The sequence below is a fragment of the Protobothrops mucrosquamatus genome, unplaced genomic scaffold (assembly GCF_001527695.2).
Source record: "Protobothrops mucrosquamatus isolate PMUCROS unplaced genomic scaffold, P.Mucros_1.0 scaffold1, whole genome shotgun sequence".
Lineage (NCBI taxonomy): Eukaryota > Metazoa > Chordata > Lepidosauria > Squamata > Viperidae > Protobothrops > Protobothrops mucrosquamatus.
The window spans coordinates 2,004,937-2,023,207 of record NW_015386388.1 but is presented as its reverse complement, the minus strand read 5'-3'; the positions used below and the strand labels follow the sequence as shown (position 1 = coordinate 2,023,207).

Genomic DNA, 18,271 nt, shown 5'->3' with positions numbered 1-18,271 from the left:
CAGAGGATATTTGTATATGAATTTATATCTCAAAAGTTTAGATTTTAACTAGATCTCTTTAGTTCTATTCTATTCTATTCTATTCTATTCTATTCTATTCTAATTCACTGGAAGAACACAGTTGTGTTTTGTTAACTCAAACTGTTGGAATTTCCTCTAGGTTTCTTGAGAATATCTGCCACATTTATCACCAGTAGCACAGAGGCAATTTTAAGCAAGTATATCTTGATCTCTTTGTTCTGTGTATTTATTGCATTTTTTCCTAGAAGGTTTGATGAGCCTTCTTCGTGATATGGGGAAAGGATATTTAGCCTTGTGTTCCTACAATTGCAAAGAAGCCATTCATATACTGAGTCATTTGCCTTCTCACCACTACAACACAGGCTGGGTGCTATGTCATATTGGAAGAGCTTACTTTGAACTTGCAGAATATATGCAGGTAAAGAGGCCATGTAATTTTTTTATACTATATCCTGTATTTGTACTGCAGTGAATTGTACAAAAATTGACCCCAAAACATAAACTGAAAACTAGTTCAAATTTCCTTTGCTCTTCATCTTTTAACAATCCTAATGAGAAGTTCTAGGCTTGAAAGAACTCTTAATATATTGACATCCATCTCGGCATTGCAAAAATAATAATAATATTGAATAGCTGTTTATAAGTGCTGCTGTTCTTTATTTCATTCCTTACCATGCTCTGTTTTCAGGGTATCTTATGAATTCCTTTTAGATACTCTCTAAATAGGTCAATTAATACAGAAACAATTTCTGGCTATGTGGTTCTGTGTAAGGAGGAGAAAATGGATATTGTCTCATTTTTTTAAAATAAAATTTGCTGAGAATGAATCACACTTCTCTTAAAGATGAAACATTTAATTTATTAAGTAAAGTATACCCTTGTATCAAAACCAGCAGTTTCATTTAAAGTATATATCTAAATATACTCATGTTATGTCAAAAATTGATCATGTTGATTAAATATGTTCATGTTCATTTGTTCATTACTGTCATAGGCTGAGAGAATATTCTCTGAAGTAAGAAGGATTGAAAACTACAGAGTAGAAGGCATGGAAATCTATTCAACCACATTGTGGCATCTGCAGAAAGATGTAGCTCTTTCAGTCCTTTCGAAAGACTTAACTGAGATGGATAAAAATTCACCAGAGGTATCATTTCTGGCTATTTTGAGGCAGGCATTTTTTTTTACTACAGTTTAGCTTCTGAATCTTTCCTTCAATTTAAATTAACAAATTTGAGGTTGAAATTACTTTATTTTACTTTGCAAACTCTTATGTGACTGAGCACTTAAATAGTAACTAGTAGTTAATAGTAGTTCATTAATATTTTCTTCTCCCTCTTATTATACTACTCAAAAGTAGAAAGCGGGGGAAATCATAGTTTTGTGGTATATCTTCTACTTTTTCATTCTTCCAGGCATGGTGTGCTGCAGGAAATTGCTTCAGTTTGCAAAGGGAACATGACATTGCTATCAAGTTTTTCCAGAGAGCTATTCAAGTTGATCCAAATTATGCTTATGCCTATACTCTCTTGGGACATGAATTTGTGCTGACAGAAGAACTTGAGAGAGCATTATCCTGCTTTAGGAATGCAATCAGAATGAATCCAAGGCACTACAATGCTTGGTGAGAATTTTTTTTGATTAATAAAAATGGTGAAGGTTGGGAATATATTTACCCCTCAAAGTATTAAACAATCTCATTTCCATCCTCAATATAGCTTAGTTCTGGAGTACAAAAAGGATTTACTTTTCTCTCTAATTTTCTATTTATAATTTCAGTCCAGTTCTCATAGATGTACAGGTCTATACATGTCTATTAGTATTATATGTGGGTAATCTACAGTTAGAATTATGGTGAAGACTGGTGGAAACTTAATAATTCAAGTCCTAACCAAGGACCTAATAATAACTAAGGTAATGCCTAACGATATAGGCAGTTCCAAGCAAATTGGAGTTTGTTTTGTAAAATTAAGATGTTCAGGTCTGATAAATTCTAAATTTCAAAATACAATACCTTTGGGTATTGTTCCAATGGCTTCAATAATGATTGGTATAACAGAGGATGCAAATCTCAGTATCTTGTTCCTCCCCCCCAATAATTGCTATATTAAGCATGTCATGAACATAGTGCCTATTTGTTTGAATTTTAAAGTGTAGAATCTTAACCCACTCATTTTCCAAAATCTCAGTTTGATATTTTTCTGTTTTTGCTACTGAAATCTAAACCTCTGCCAAAGTTACAAATGAATAATTTTTGGCAACTCATTATGATGATGCTTATAGCCAGTTTGCAAAATTTTGTTGTAGCCACTGATTAAATGGTCAATTGTTCAACCTTTTTTTCTAAAAAGTAACATTTGCTGCTGTTTGTTACCAGTTGAATTTTTTGCTTTCATGCAATTAGTTAGCAAAGTTTGTTCTTCAACTGTTAAAATAAACTCTTTAGTTTCTTTTTTTAACACTCCTGATCTTAACCAGTTCCATATAGGATTCTTACCAGCTTTCCCTTCTATATCCTTCAAATATTGACCATGCATTGGCTTGAATCAGCTTTAAATTGTTTCTTTTCAATACTCAAAACTTCATTTTATTTTCAAGAGTTGTCCTTGATTGATTTCCATCAGCAATTTCCTTAGCTTTTCTTTATGTAGTCCTTCAAGCCATATTTTTAGTTCTCCAGTTTGTTTCACCTATGAAAGTTCTCTCCCGATTGGTTCTTGGCCAATACAGCAAACTGATACCACCTTTTGGATATAAAACATGGTGCATTGTCATTAGTTTTCTTGTTTTCTGATCCAAGTTACTAAGTTTCATCTGGGTCCAGTCAATTATTCCCACTATATATTGAATAACAGGAACTTTAATTGCTTTGAAGATATTTCCATCATTTAGTTTTGATTTCAAAATTTTCCAAACTCGTTTATTATATCTGGTAGAAGTGCTTTCTGTGACTTGGTTCTCTGCAGTGAATCAAAACTGTCCAAATACTTTACCCTTTTTTGGTGCTATTGTCTTTATCAAAATTTCAAATCATTTACAACAATTTTATTTGCCTTTATGGCTAAGGTTCCACACTTATCAATGCCAAATTGCATCCCAGTATCTTTGCTGAATTCTTTTATGCTTTTTAGCAGGGAATCCAATTCAGCCTTCATTTTTCCAAATAATTTTAAATAATTCATATAGAGCAAGTGCAAAACTTTTATTCCTTTTGTAGCCAACTGATATCTAAAGTTGTTTTGTTCAGTATTGTTGTCAGTGGGAACATTGATAGTATAAAGAAGAAAAATTGTAATAAGTCACCTTGAAAAATTTAACATTTAGTTTCAGCTGCTCCTAATTCTTCCCCATTACCCATAGCATTGTTGTCAAAAGTTTGTGGAATATTTCTACTGATTCCAAAAATTTTGAGACATTTCTCAATCCAACTATGTGGAACAGAATCAAATGCCTTTTTATAACATATGCAAGCTATAGACAAAGTTGTTGTTGTTTCCTCCTCCTCCTCCTCCTCCTCCTCCTCCTCCTCCTCCTCCTCCTCCTCTTCTTCTCCTTCTCCTTCTCCTTCTCCTTCTCCTTCTTCTTCCATTCTATAGGGAGTAAATTCATTTATTTTCATATATTATAAATTAGATTTGCAATTATGCCTGCAAGTGTCTTGTATGTTATGAAATGAAATTGCTTAAGAAACTCTTTTCTAGATTTCAAGCCCCTCTAAGCCCCAAAGAGATAGGTAGATTTTCTGTTTGAACCAAGTGGACACCCTTTGAGGTTGAAATTGAACTCATGTCAATTTCACCCAGTTTAAAGAAAGAAAGGGTCAGTGTTTCACTTTTCTTTATTGAACCTATTAAACATGCAAACAAATTATCAGTGCTATATTTCACTATTCCACTATTGAACTCAGATGTCTACGGAGGTTCTCGGCCATCCAGGTCATTGTTGTTCCAAAGGTGCTTTAAAAAAGATAACTGGACTTTCTTGATATTTTTTTTAAAGACATTTCACTTCTCATCGATGGGACTGAAGAAGGGCCGCCATATACTGAATTCAGAAAAAACAACTAAAAATCCAATCAGTCATGGCGGGCAGCCCAGCACTAAACGGTCATCAGAGGAAGGAGGCTGGGGGGAGGAACTATATTGGAAGTGTGGATCAGCTCTTAAACAAACTCCTTCAAAAATATTGTTTGAAATATCTCCACATCTACATTGTATTTCTGGAGGTGATGCTATTTGAAGCATCTGCAGATTCACAAGCTGATAAATTGTTTCAGGTTCTAGGAGCTCTCTTATCTCTACCTACTCATCAAAGTGTTTGATTATAGAACTCTCGTTAGTTTGTGATGATGCTGGACTGTATTTTTTCCAATAAATTAATTATGGGGGAATTTGATTACTTCTCTTTCTATTTGTACATTTGTGACATGGAGAATGCTTGCACTAGTATGTACCATCACTTGTCCATTTCGGTTTCTAATGTCTAGCGAGAAAATGATTACAGGTATCTTCCCGTTTTATTTAAGGGAGGCAGTTAATGACATTATAGATTATTATCTAATTTCCCATGCTTTGGCAAAGTGTTTGAGACAGTGCTCTCTTCTCAGTACTAGTGTAAGCAGATTATCTTGACCCATATGAAACTAACTTCTTGGTGGGCCTCATAGTTTAGACTAGCCTAATGCATAGTTTTAGAGGGATTGATGGAGCATTACTTTCAACAGTTTTCAATACCATCAATCAACTGTGGTATTCTGCAGATTTGGAAATAGGAGATGGTCCTTTATAGTGACTTCATTCTATTTTATTAGTAAACTTCATATGGGTCCATCAGGAACACTTGTGCCTTAAAATGAGAGTTGTTAGATGATATCTTTTAGGGCTTCATTCTCTCTTCAATGCCAACATGAAATTATTGATACCATTATCAGAAGACGTAGAACTGTTGAGTGTGGTCAGTAAGAATCAGAAGGGATAGGTAAATATCATTGCGATTGCATTTTATTATCTCTTAATATAAGAGGTAATAATTTCTTAATTATGTAGGAATGCTGTCATAGGTACATTTCATATATAATCATGGACGTTTTGATACCCTGATCATATCAAGAAAAATCTGCATTGCAGCCATGTTAAACATTTAATAAGGGCTTAACTTATTAAGAGAGTAGTATATTAATATATTTATATAGAGATGTTATTATAGCTTTTCCCAGAAAAAAAAAACATAATAAAGAGTTCCTGTGGAGCTGTTTCTTGATCTGGTCTGCCCCAAAGGCCTAACATGAATCTCGCAGGCCTCATTATGTTTTACCTCCCTTCCCTCTTATACCCCAATAAACTGGGAAGAACTGGCCTGAGTCTTTTCCAAATATTATCTAATTTTCCCAGAATTTAAGCAGTGTTTCAATCCTCTTTGGAAGGAAATGGCCAAATAACAGTATTTGGCCATTTCCTTCAAGAACATCTCCCTGATTCTCCAGAAGCAGGATTTTAAGACACCTTAAGTTGGCATTTGCTTTTCTAGCTTGGGGTCAGCAAGGATATCTAGATCCTTTCCACATGTATTATTGTTCTCCTATCCTGTATTTGTGCCTCTCAATTTTCCAATCTAGATGTAGAACTTCCTTTAAATTCTTCCTACTATTTTCAATGCACTACTCAAGATTGTCTAGATTTTCTTGGCTTCCGGTTTTGATGTGGCAGAACGGACGCAGGAAGACCGGGCTCCGTCTTTTGCGTTCAATTTAGTCCCACTGGGGGACCCTGGAAAGGGTCAAAAATTACCCCGTAGAGGCGACTAGTAAAGAGGGGACCCTCGTTGATTGCAGGGGAGCGGCAGCCCTCCTGTTTGATCCGAGGAAGCCCTCCAAACCGGCGGGGGAAAGACTGGCTACATTCATGTAGACAGTCCTAAGCTGCTGACAACGGAAGACAATAAGCAACATTACAGCAACTTGGATGAAACTGGGTGAGACCTGATCCTCTCGTTATGATTTTAAGTCCTCTTCCTGAAAAACTGCCCACAGCACTCCCCTGATGAGAGGGAAGGAGAATTTCTGCCCCATTCCCTCAGGAAAAGAAAAGCGGTGATTTAATTACTTGGCGAAAATGGAGAAAACTACAAGACTTAAGTTGTAATTATGTGTGTGTGTGTGTGTGTGTGTGTGTGTGTGGCTCGAAGCCAAGATTTAGATAAGACTCTGGCTGGCCTTGGAAGCTTTTACTTTTGAAGATTGCAGCTGAGAAAGAAAAAGCTTGTGGGCTGCTTATCTGTGTGGCAGAAACAATAAATAATTCTAAAATTGGCCTGTCTGAACTATGAACACAAATATTGACTTTCAGAACTGTATTGTGGAACTATTTTCCTGTAGAAGAAATATACACTATTGCCTGATATGATGGAACATTTTGGATTATAAATCTTGACTGATAAACAACTTTTAATGATTCTTTCTTCTCCCTGAACAGAAAGGATATATTTCTCATTGGACAGAAAAATTTGAATTTCACATATATTTGCTTAGGGGCGAGTTGATAAGGATTGATGAGTTAGTTGGATAATCTGGAACTCCAATAATAATTAGCTGAAACTTCCTGAGTTTTCAAACAGATTTCTATAAAGGCCATTTACAAAAAGTAAATGGATGTTCCATATTTAGCTCCAAATGGTAAAAAACCATCCTTAACATCTGTCTCCAGAAGTCTCAGTTTGACATAACACCAAGAAAATACTGATGAATCACAGAAAGAAATTCTCTCCATATTGAAATTAATACAAGAAACAATTGCCTTAGCTCGTGATGAGATTAAAAATAACACAAAGGAGATAAAAGAACAATTTTCTTATTTAAATCTACAAACCCAGAAAATAACCACAGAGAAGGAACTAGCAACCCAGAAAATAGAAGGAAAGCTAGAGGAAGCTGACCTAAAGATGGAGGATCCAAAAGAAAAAACTAACAGCCAGACTCAGACAAATGAAGAATTAGAAGACATAATGATAATATTGGACATGGAAAAGACATTTTATCAACCAAGATTTCAAGGCATACTGGAGGATAAGGAAGGAAAGCCGATGGAATGGAAGATAGAGCTGTTACCAGAACTGTGGGGAATTGGAGAAGGAGGGAGGCTGTTTAATGACTATCAGTGGGCTAGCTTTTCCAAAAATACTTTAACTAAATGGTTTCTTTTGCTCCAAATAATATGCACAAAAATAGAGGAAGAATTATTTGATGATCCAAATGCACTGACCTGGAAAGTTATTTGACAAAGGAAGAAAACTAGAGTAAGACTGAAGAAAACAGAAGCTTTGACCTATTAGAGGGGATATTATATTATCAATTAGATGTTTGAATATGGTTAAGAATACATTGCTAGAAATAGAAATATTATTATAACTAGATAGATAAGATTGGTAATCAGAATATCATATTTTGCGTGAAAAGGGAAATAAGAAAATGCTAAGAAGTTTGAATAAGGGAACTTTTGGTTACCAAAATATAACTTGTTTTGAAACTATAAATGATTGGGTTATTTTGAATATGGATGGAAAATTAAAACTGAAAAAAAGCAAAAATAGGACATTGACTGAATAAATGGATATTGAGTGCAAATGCAATTAAGATATGTTTTGGTTAGAAAAGATATTTTAAACTGATATCATTGATACTATTAGAAAACTGTAATAAATGCTGATATTTAACTGTATATCTATTAATAACAATGAATTGTATTTGCTTAATGTGGAAAAATGTTTATTACTGGAAGAAGAGAGGAGGTATTGGATGGTGTAATATTGGATTTAGTTTGAAAAAGCTTATATGTACCATGGAATTATTAATGGACCCAGTCAACACGTTGTCTATTAAGCACTTGTTTGTAAAAATAGAAAATTAATAAAATATTTATAAAAAAGAAAAAGACTGTCTAGATTTTCTTGAATATACTTCATTTTATATTTTTGAAGCATTACCCACACCTCCCAGTTTTGTGTTATTTGCAAAAGTGATAAATGTCCTTTTAATTTCTTCATCCAAATCATTATATTATCTGCCCCATATTTCACTATTTTATTAAGATATATCTATATTTGCAAAATTCCTTTTTTGAATACAATTTTATTAAGTTTCGTACAAAAATAAAAATACAGAAAAAATGAAAGTCAGAAAACTAAGAGAAAGAAAAATGCAAAGAAAAATAAAAAGTGGGGACTTCAGATTTTTTCAGTGCAATAAAATATATAAAAACAAAGAAAATAATCTCAACCTTTTGCTTTACATTTCATAACATTTCAAGTCATTTCTATAATAACAAAATCTAAACATCAAAACCTAAAATCAGAATTTCATTTTTTCAATTTCAAGCAAAAAGTCCAGAAGCAGTTTCCAAGTAAAAACAAAATTAGATAAATTTTAATGAATTCTAAATTCTTCTCTTCAATTAAAAGTTTTGCCATCATCACTAATGCCATCACCGTTACCATTCACTCTTCCATTGTGGGAATTAATGTCTTTTCATCTTTATGCATATAAGATTCTTGCTGCTGACAACATAAAAATTCCCTTTTTTTTATAAGGCAGGCAGTCCCTCCTGATTTCATATTTTCTAATTAAAAAAAACAGGAAAGTTTGTGCTGTACTGTACTATTGCTTGTCACAGTATTATTATATGAACAGGAAAAGTAACTTGAGATGTGGAGAAAAAGACTTCTGAATGCTAGACAATTATAGGTCTCTGTGATATACTTGTATTTTTCACTTGATGTATTGGTTCTATGTGTGAATTAGTAATGGATGAAGGCGAATATATACGTGTCCCAGGATAATCTTGCAGGATCCAATCTGGGTCGGTCAAAGGGACCAGAAGATTTTGTCTTCCGAGCTTTTGAACTCGTGCCGGAGCCCCCATCCTTTCAGAGATTTTCTCTCTAGTTAGCGTGAGTCTGAAAGCTCAGAAGACAATCTCTGGTCCTGGTGACCGACCCAGATTGTATCCTGTATTAGTAATGTTTCTAATATATCCTTTGTGTATCACTACTATCTGCATAGAGTTCAGATTGCATTCTTGTTTTGTATTTAAATTTTAGCCTCCACAATTTATCTTTCATGAAATTGGTGTTTTGTAATTAACCATATCTATCGTAGCAGACATTTTATGAAAGAAGTCATTAAGCTCTCTTAAATGTTAAAACATGTCCATTTGCCTAGAAAGCTGAGTTTTCTCTTTGGTCTTTGGTAGTAATATTATATACATTTTTGGGGTTTTGTTTTTGTTTTTAATGCTAGGTATGGATTGGGAATGATTTACTACAAGCAAGAGAAATTCAGCCTTGCAGAAATGCATTTTCAAAAAGCACTTCATATTAATCCTCAGAGTTCTGTCTTGTTGTGCCACATTGGAGTTGTAAGTAAATGACATTTCATTCAGGTTTGATATATAATATGAACACTGATCAGATGTTGCATATATGTAGAAAATGACATTCCTTTTTTTCAGGTTCAGCATGCTCTGAAGAAATCTGAGAAAGCTTTGGATACACTGAACAAAGCCATTAACATTGATCCCAAGAACCCCCTCTGCAAATTCCACAGAGCCTCAGTATTATTTGCAAATGAGAAGTACAAAGTGAGTAATGAATTTGAAGGGAACTATATTTGAGTTTTTGGGAAAGCAACTGCTTTTTCCTTAGGGAAAACTGAATACTAACCATATCCATTTAAGCCAATTGTAAAATGCATACAGAACAACAGTAAATATATTTCATTGAGTTTAGCAGATTCTTTGCAGCATTAGATTTTGAGGACCCTAAGAACACTTTTTCTCTGCTGGTGATTCAAAACTTTGTTCCACTGCTCCAGGAGAGCTTCTTGCTCGATCAAAAGGAGTGTTGCTCCCTATCATATTGATTTATGGTAAAACATTGTTCGTAATTTGAGAAAGGGAATACTACTGTAGGGGTCCTAAATAAAAACTACAGTTTCATAGGAAGCATTTTAGTTATAATCATGGTGATTCTCTGTTTGTTGCCACTTCATTTTTTAAATATTTTTACAACTTCTAGATTTACCTGAATATTAGTCAAATGGAATATATCTTCTATTCAAGACTTTCCTGAATTGTTTGGTCCATTATATCTCAAATTTTGGAGTGATCAGTAAACTAAACTCTTGGTTTTCTAGATCCATTATAACATTTCAAATTGTACAAGAAGTCCTCACTTAGCGAATACAATTGAAATGGGCAACTCCATCTGCAGTCCAAATGGGCAACTCCATCTGCAGTGCTGCAGTCATTAAGCAGAAAATCACATTACCATGATGGGCTTATATCACACTTCCTTGTTGGTCATTAAGTGAATCATCACAGTCATTAAATGTAACATCACATAATTGTCCCTTATGATTTTAATTCTACATTCCCTATTAACTTTAGATATTGCAAGCCAGTTGCAAATAACCTAAATGGCAATCATATGATTATGAGATGTTGTGATAGTTGTAAATGTGCAAAGTGAAGCACCTAAATGGCAGTCACATGACTACAGACACTGTATTAGTCATAAACATGTGGATTGTCTTGACTCCTTTTTACACCATTGTAACTTCACTAAACAAGGCAGTCAATAAGCAAAGTTTATCTGTGTACCACAACAAATATATTTGTCAAACAATAACAAAACATCAGACATAGAAATTAAAATTGACTTTATTGTATAGATGTATATATTTAAATTATATTACTGCAGTCCCTTAAAAAAGGTATTCAGGTTTTTTTCTTCCTTTCAGTATGCTTTGCAAGAACTTGAAGAACTGAAGCAAATTGTTCCCAAAGAATCTCTTGTTTACTTTTTGATAGGAAAGGTAAAAATAATTTTGAGCATTACTTTCTGAATTATTGCTGTAAAGAGATAAAAGGTTAATATTGATAGTAATGTTATGCAGTGCTCACCAAGTGTACTGCACTCTATTTCACTGGGGTGAACAACCAGTTCGTCTTCTAATTTTGAAATCACATCTCTGTCCCACGTACAGTTGTGGGGAAAGTCTGGGAATGGTTTGGCAGTTATGCAGCCTATCTGATTGTGCAGGCTGATTCTGTAGACTTGATATGGCATTGCTTTACAAAACAGAAGACTGGGCGGTGAGGTTTGTTTGGAAAATTGAAACTCTTTTTCTTTTCAACTTGAATTTTTTTATTTTTCCCAACTCTCCCCCGTACATATCAACAAATATACCGCAATATTTTATCACATGTTAACATACATTCTTTTTACATTCTTATCTATCAGATACTCTTAATAAAATAAAATAAATACATACACATAAATTTTGGTGTTGCTCGCCCATTTCCCCTTTCACTATATCTACACTCCTACTCTTTCTTCCCTCTTCTCCAGCATGACCGATGGAGAATCCACTATAGATGGGTTATCCTTTTCTTCCTGCCCAGAGACTAAGTCAATCAACTTTTGCCACGCCTCCTCCCCTGGGCCAGGACCCCAGTCTTGACTTAGTCTTCGCCCTAATAAGACATGGTAAGATTGGCTCAGACTGTAGGCAGAGACAGATCAGGTATGGTTTCTCTGTTGTTTATTTCCCATCTATAGTGGATTTTTTCTCCAGTCACTGTACCTTCACAGTGCAGGCGGAATCCGCCAGGTTTTCAGGGGATTTGAGGCTTCAACTGAAGCCTTGTATACAGCCTTTGTAGGAGGGCCGTTTCGGCGCAGACGCCACATGGATGCTCGCTAGGTTTCCCTTTGATTGTCTCCCCTCGCTGGGTTTCCTTCTCGGTCGATCGGTTGGAGAGCGCGTCGTTTGAGTGTTTGATTCTGGTGCTGCTGAAGCAGGCAGCATTTAAGTTGTTGTTTTTACTTTTCAAGTCCCCCGGAACTGTGTTGTGTCTGATTACCAGACAAAGGCAGCATGTTGCCATTTTGGGCGCGCATGGGCGTGCTGCAGAAACAGGCAGCATTTAACTTGTTGTTTTCCCCTTTTCAAGCCTGATTGCCTACTCAAGGGCGAAAGCCAGCATTGTTCCCTGAACTGTGTGTGTGCCTGGTTACCAGGCAAAGGCAGCAACGGCATTTAAATCCGGCTGCACTATATACTGAGGTCCTAGATCTCAACGAGTCTGAGCGGTGACCATTTTTCGGAAGCCGCGCATCACAACCAGCAATTAGGCCTTGCCAACTACAGCAATATCATTGCCTATTTACATCTAAAAGGGGACTAATTATTGCATCTAGTACGGATTCAACATAGCTGCCGCTTTAGTTCAATTCAATCTATATGCTAATTTCTATTCAGCCTCTGCGTTCAGGCCTGCAAGCAGAGGCAGCAGAGGCAAAGCCGCCTTCTTGGAAGCAAGGTCTCACGATCACTCTGAATGTCAAATGTGCTGGCGGTTATCGCCACTAAGTAAAGCACATGTGACCTGACTGTTACCATTGATTTGGCCTTGCTGTCACTAAGTGAACTACACGTGAACTGTCAGTTACCATTGAGTTGGCCTTACCATCACTAAGTGAACTACATGTGCATTGGATCTTACCATTGAGTTGGTTTTGCCGTCACTAAGTGAACTACATGTGACTTGACTGTTACCATCGAGTGGTCTTGCCGTCACCAAGTGAACTACATGTGACTTGACTGTTACCATTGAGTTGGTCTTGCCGTCATTAAGTGAAACACATGTAAGTTTGGCTGTTACCATTGAGTTGGTCTTGCCATCACTAAGCGAAACACATGTAAGTTTGGCTATTACCATTGAGTTGGTCCTGCCGTCACTAAGTGAAACACATGTAAGTTTGGCAGTTACCATTGAGTTGGTCTCGCTGTCACTAAGTGAGACACACATCACTAAGTGAACTACTTGTGAACTGGCTGTTACCATTCAGTTGGTCTTGTCACCATAGTTGAATTGACCAGAGCAGGACGCGCTCTTACTGGTCCTACTTGCCATCGCTAAGTGAGACACACGTCACTAAGTGAACTACTCATCAGGAGCATCGCATGGGTGAGGGCAGCACCATTAATTGGTTCTACAGTCACGTTGGAACCTTGAGTACACTGTTTCTTACATTGAGAGGCCCTGCCATTAGCAGTACTCTGCTCCTTACTATTGAGATCCCTCTCAGATCATCACTGGGATATCTCTGATTGCGATGGTAGACAACTTGGCATCTCAGACTTCAGAGGATGCCTCTCTGCACTTCCACAAAAAGGAAATCGAAGTTCTCCAGACAGGAGGTGGCTGGTAGACTTAAGACCAAGGCTATTTCTGTCAATAAATCCTCTAGGGCGGCTGAAAAGGAGGCCAGCAGGAGGCCCCAGGCCTTAGAGAGACAATTCTCCAAGGCACCAAACGACAGAGTGTAGCTGCGCCTGGGCTAAAGACCTCCTCACCTTTACAACCTTTTACTATTAAGGTGATCTTGCCGCCCCTAAAGGAACCAGTCGTGCTGGCCATAACCATTAATTTGGCTTTCCACCATTAAGTGGATTATACGAGTGTTGGCCGATACCACTAAGTTGGGCTTGCTGTCACTGAGTGGATCACATGTGGACTGGCCGTGGCCATTGAGTTGGCCTTACAACCACTACTAGACTTCCATGTACTGGCTATTTCCATTAGGTTGGTTCACAGCCACTATCTGGATCATGAGGGCGCCGGCTATTGCAGCCATCACCACTACCCAGCCATTGGCCTCTTACTGTTGAGATCCCTCTCAGCTCACCACTGAGATATAGCCTATTTGCAATCGGGAAGCTCAAGGCCAAACTATCTCGGGCAAGAAGAGGCCCTCTGCGGCTGTTGGGAAGGAAGTCAGCAGGAGACACAAGGCTTTAGTGTAACAATTCTCCAGGGCCCCTTCCAGCGAAGGGCCTGGTCTTCAGATATCTGCGTCTGCGACTAGGGTTTGGCCTACTACAGAAATACAAATCGCTAGGCATTTGAATAGGTCGGACACCATTCAATTCAGCCCTCTTTGCCTCAAACCTGCTTAGCCTCCTTCCCTTCGTTGGGTCCTTTCAGGCCTCAGGGCTTTGGACCTATATAGGGAGGCGAGCATAACAACGGCTATCTTGGGCTCGCACAAGACCCCAGCCTAGCATTGGCTACCTCCTTATCCTGACAGGAGAAGGTATGGCCATACCATTAAGCTAGTCTCACTGCCACTAGCTAGGACTAGTGTGCTGGCCGTTGCCATTAAACTGGTCTTAACGTCACTAAGTGAATTACTTGTGAGCTGGCCGTTACCATTGAAATTGGTTTTTGCCACCACGGCGACACTGACCAGAGCACTGGACGTACTCTTACTGGCCCTGCTGCCATCAGGAGCACTACAGAAGGGAGGACAGTTCCATTAATTTGGTCCTGCAGCCACGTTTAACCCTTGAGTACAACGGTTCATTCCATCGAATGGCCCTGCCACTATCAGTACTTTGCTCCTTACTATTGAGATCCCTCTCAGCACACCACTGAGACATCTCCTTTGAGATCCCTCTCGGCCACCACCGAGATATCTCTATTGCGATGGCAGACAATGATGTAATTGCAGACAACAATGTACCTCAATCGAGTTTAAAGGGATTCAATACTCACTTGACATACGAGAGGTTCAGGCATGAACGCTCCAAACCGGCAGTTCCTCAGGTGCTGCCACGCAGGCCAACACCTCATTGTAGAGCCCTACTCTTTGGCCTCTCATCAGCTTCAGGGTGTTCAAAGGGCCCTGGCAGCGCTGGTCGCACATTTCAGAACCGACCGGTGCGTATCCAGTGTTATCTGGTCGATATCTTCGTTCAATCTTCCTTGGTTCAGCCAGCTCTGTGAGGCCTGCCATTACCTGTCAGGACCCTTCAAGTCACGGGCTCTCAGTAGCTTTTCGGAAGAGCCAGACAGCTCCCTCCACCCGCCTGAGATGCAAGGTCTATCTAGCTCGGGAACGTCTACACTGCATCCGATCCTGGGTCATCCAGGTATAAGGGGAGCGGGTAGACACCCTGACTATGCTTCCCAACTATTTGGAAATATGATTTCCTGCATCGCGATAGTGCCTTGGACCAGACTACATTCCAGGAACCTGCTATGGTTCCGGTTGCCGTTCCGAGCCTGGGCACCACTCCCTCCAACCCAAGGGTACAGTTCTGTCTCAGACCCTAGGATCCTTCCAGTGGTGGATTTCCACAGCGATAGCTAAGGGGAACCCTGTTCAAGGACCACACCTGGCTCATCTTGATCTTGGATGCCAGCTTGTTTGGCTGAAGAGCACATTTGCGAGCACAGCTGCTCAGGGCTGGTGCTTCTGATCAGCCCTGAAACACAACATAAACTGGTTGGAGTTTGGAACTATACACCTGGCTCTAAGCCACTGTTGCAATGCAGTGGCAAGACAACACGTTCTAGTCCTCATGGACAACGTGACGGCAAAGGCCCATGTCAACCGGCAAGGAGATACCTGTTCCAGATCCCTTAAGGCCGAAACCCAGTTACTCAGAACATGGGCTGAGACCAACCTCCCTCGGGTCGAGCACCTTTCGAGGAAGGGCGAATCGGCAGACGGATTTCTTGCGCAGGGCGACAGCGGCTCACTTGAATGGAACCTGTTACCTCTCCCATTCTGGTTTGTTTATTATTCCGGCGCATTTTCAGTGCCTTCCCCCGGTTCCCATCTCCTGGGGTGGAAAAGGCAGCTTCCCTCCACAGGCCGTGGCCGGAGGTCGGTTATTTGCATTCCTTCCTCTTCCTCTGACCCAGGCAGTTATCGGTAAGATACTGCAGGAACGAACAGAGGTGATACTGGTTGCTCCACGCTGACCAGACTGCGCAGTTGCCTGAACTTGTGGGTCTTCGATCTCTCCTCTGTAGTTTTCCTCAGCCAGGGGATTCTGCAACTCCTTGAGCCCAGTGGTTCCGATGGACAGCCTGGCATTTGAGCGGCGGTTCTTGACGCAAGAGTCCTACTCGTCAGACGTCATTACTGTGATTCAGGCCTAAAGAAGGCCTTCATCTAAAAGGGAAAATTTCTTATCGGTGTGGAGAGCAATAGTCGAGCCCATCGATGATAATGATTCCCAAGGATTTTGGATTATCTGTTGGAAGGGCTCAGGAAGGGCTTGACGCCCAATACAATCCGCAAACAAGTGGTGGTTCTTCCCATGGTGCCTACATAGGGTAATTTGAGCCTTGGTTCAGCATCCCATGGTGCATTTTTTCATCAAGGGAGCGACCAACACTGGACCGCCGTGGTTCACAGATATCCCTTTTGGGATCTGTCCAGGGCCCTACAGACCCTCACTTCATCTTCATTTGAACCGTCGGGTCTTACGTTCTGAGTTCTGACCCTTGAGGTCGCCCTCTTCGTGGCCGTTACATCAACTTGGCGCAGTTCTGAACTGACAGTTCTGTCTCTCAGGGATGCCTTAGGCATCTTCCAGGTCAACAGGTTGGTCCTGCGATTGGCTCCCTCCTTGTTCCCAAATTCACTTCTTTGTTCACAGGGGCTGGAGGCTGCCTCAGCCGTCTCATGACTTGGAACGTTAGTGGCATATCTTGGATGTTCGCTAAGTCTTACATCAGCACGTTGTGCGTACTGCACCGTTCGCAAATCTGCAGCCCTCTTCATTGCACTCCAGCCCTCGTCAATGGGTCTGATGGCATCTGCCTCCACAATTGGCAGATGGTTAGGGCTTGCGTGGCAGGGGTGTACCTGGCACTCTCCTTGCCAGTTCCCAGTCGGATCACCGCGCACTCGACTACCTGTGCTGCACCCTCAACGGTGTGGGCGCCAGGCGCCAGTCAAGGAATCTTGTAGGGCAGCGGCGCAGTCACCTTCTCTTTTTGTGAGACATTATAGCCTAGATAGGTTCGCCTCAGTGGAGGTCTCATTGGTTGGAGAGTTCTCCACCGAGTAGTACCGGATAGTGGGACACAGGCCCAGACTGCTTCCCACCCATAGGGACAGTGAGGCTTTGGTATGTCCCATCTATAGTGGATTCTCCATCGGTCATGCTGGAGAAGGGGCGTTGTCTTACCTGAACGCCTTTTCTCAGCATGACAATGGAGAATCCACTCCCCCCCCCCGTTTAGGTCCGTCAGGTCCTGTGTCAGGGGTATTTGAGCCACCTCATGGTAATGTCATCAAATGGCTACGTCTTCGTCAAGACGGGTTCTGGCCCAGGAGTGGCAAAAGTTGATTGACTTAGTCTCTGGGCAGGAAGACAAGGATAACCCATCTATAGTGGATTCTCCATCGTCATGCTGAGAAAAGACGTTCAGGTAAGACAACGCCCCTTCTCTACCTTCTTTCTCCCTTTCTTCTCTTTCTTCCCTACTTCTCTCTTCTTTTTCCTCTCCTCTCCTCTTTCCTTCACCACTTCCCTCCCATTTCTCCCCACTTCTCCTCCAACCTTCCTACTTCCTTCCCCCCTCCTTTACTCTCTTCTCTCTCTCCTCTCCTTTCTTCCCTCTCATTCCTCTTCAGATACAATTCAGGGGTAATGTCCGAGTAACTCCTCTCTCTAAATTTCCCTATCTATATTATATATAATAAGATTAATTTTCTATTACGTTAATACTTCTATTTATCTGACCTTCTCGGTATATACTTCTATAAATATTTATACAACCTCCGGTTATTCAGTACTGTGTCACCTGAGTCTCCCTCCTTATCGCCTCCTTTTTCTTCCATCTAAATTGGTGTTAACTATCTTTTAACCATATTCTCTTTTCACCCAATCATTAAAAATTCCCCAAATTTCATAATACTCTGACTCTGTCTTATCTTTAATTATCATTGTTAATCTATTCATTTCCGCACATTCCATTATTTTCCCAGTCACCTCTCCCTCTGGGGGGGGGGCTTTCAGTGCTTTCCAATTTTGTGCAAACACAATCCTGGCTGCAGTAATTATATGAATAATCAAATATGTTTTCTCTTTATTATATTTCTCTGGTAAAATACCCAGCAGGAATATTTCTGGTCTTAGTTCTATACGTCGTTGTATCATCTTTTCTATCCATGTTCTAATTATATTCCAATAAGTTTTAGCTTCTACACACGTCCACCACATATGATAAAAAGAACCTGGTATTTGATGACATTTCCAACATTTCATAGATCTATCCTTAAACATTTTAGCTAGTCTTTCTGGAGACATGTGCCATCTATAAAACATTTTGTACATATTTTCTTTATACGCAGTCACCATTGTCAGTTTATAGTTTCTTTCCCATAGTTG

At 39.4% G+C, this 18,271-nt stretch overlaps 1 protein-coding gene across 2 annotated transcripts in view; it reads left to right on the top strand.

Annotated features, from left to right (window-relative positions):
• LOC107303057 (cell division cycle protein 27 homolog) overlaps positions 1-18,271 on the top strand; it is a 44,748-nt gene that overhangs the window by 21,126 nt on the left and 5,351 nt on the right. Inside the window, exons 12-17 of one of the 2 annotated variants that reach the window (XM_015832247.1) lie at positions 270-439; positions 1,016-1,168; positions 1,437-1,645; positions 9,311-9,428; positions 9,522-9,650; positions 10,811-10,885. In XM_015832247.1, coding sequence (XP_015687733.1) covers positions 270-439; positions 1,016-1,168; positions 1,437-1,645; positions 9,311-9,428; positions 9,522-9,650; positions 10,811-10,885 — 854 coding nt within the window. Of the gene's footprint in view, positions 1-266; positions 440-1,015; positions 1,169-1,436; positions 1,646-9,310; positions 9,429-9,521; positions 9,651-10,810; positions 10,886-18,271 lie in introns of both variants that reach the window. The other variant, XM_015832246.1, reaches the window with a different exon arrangement.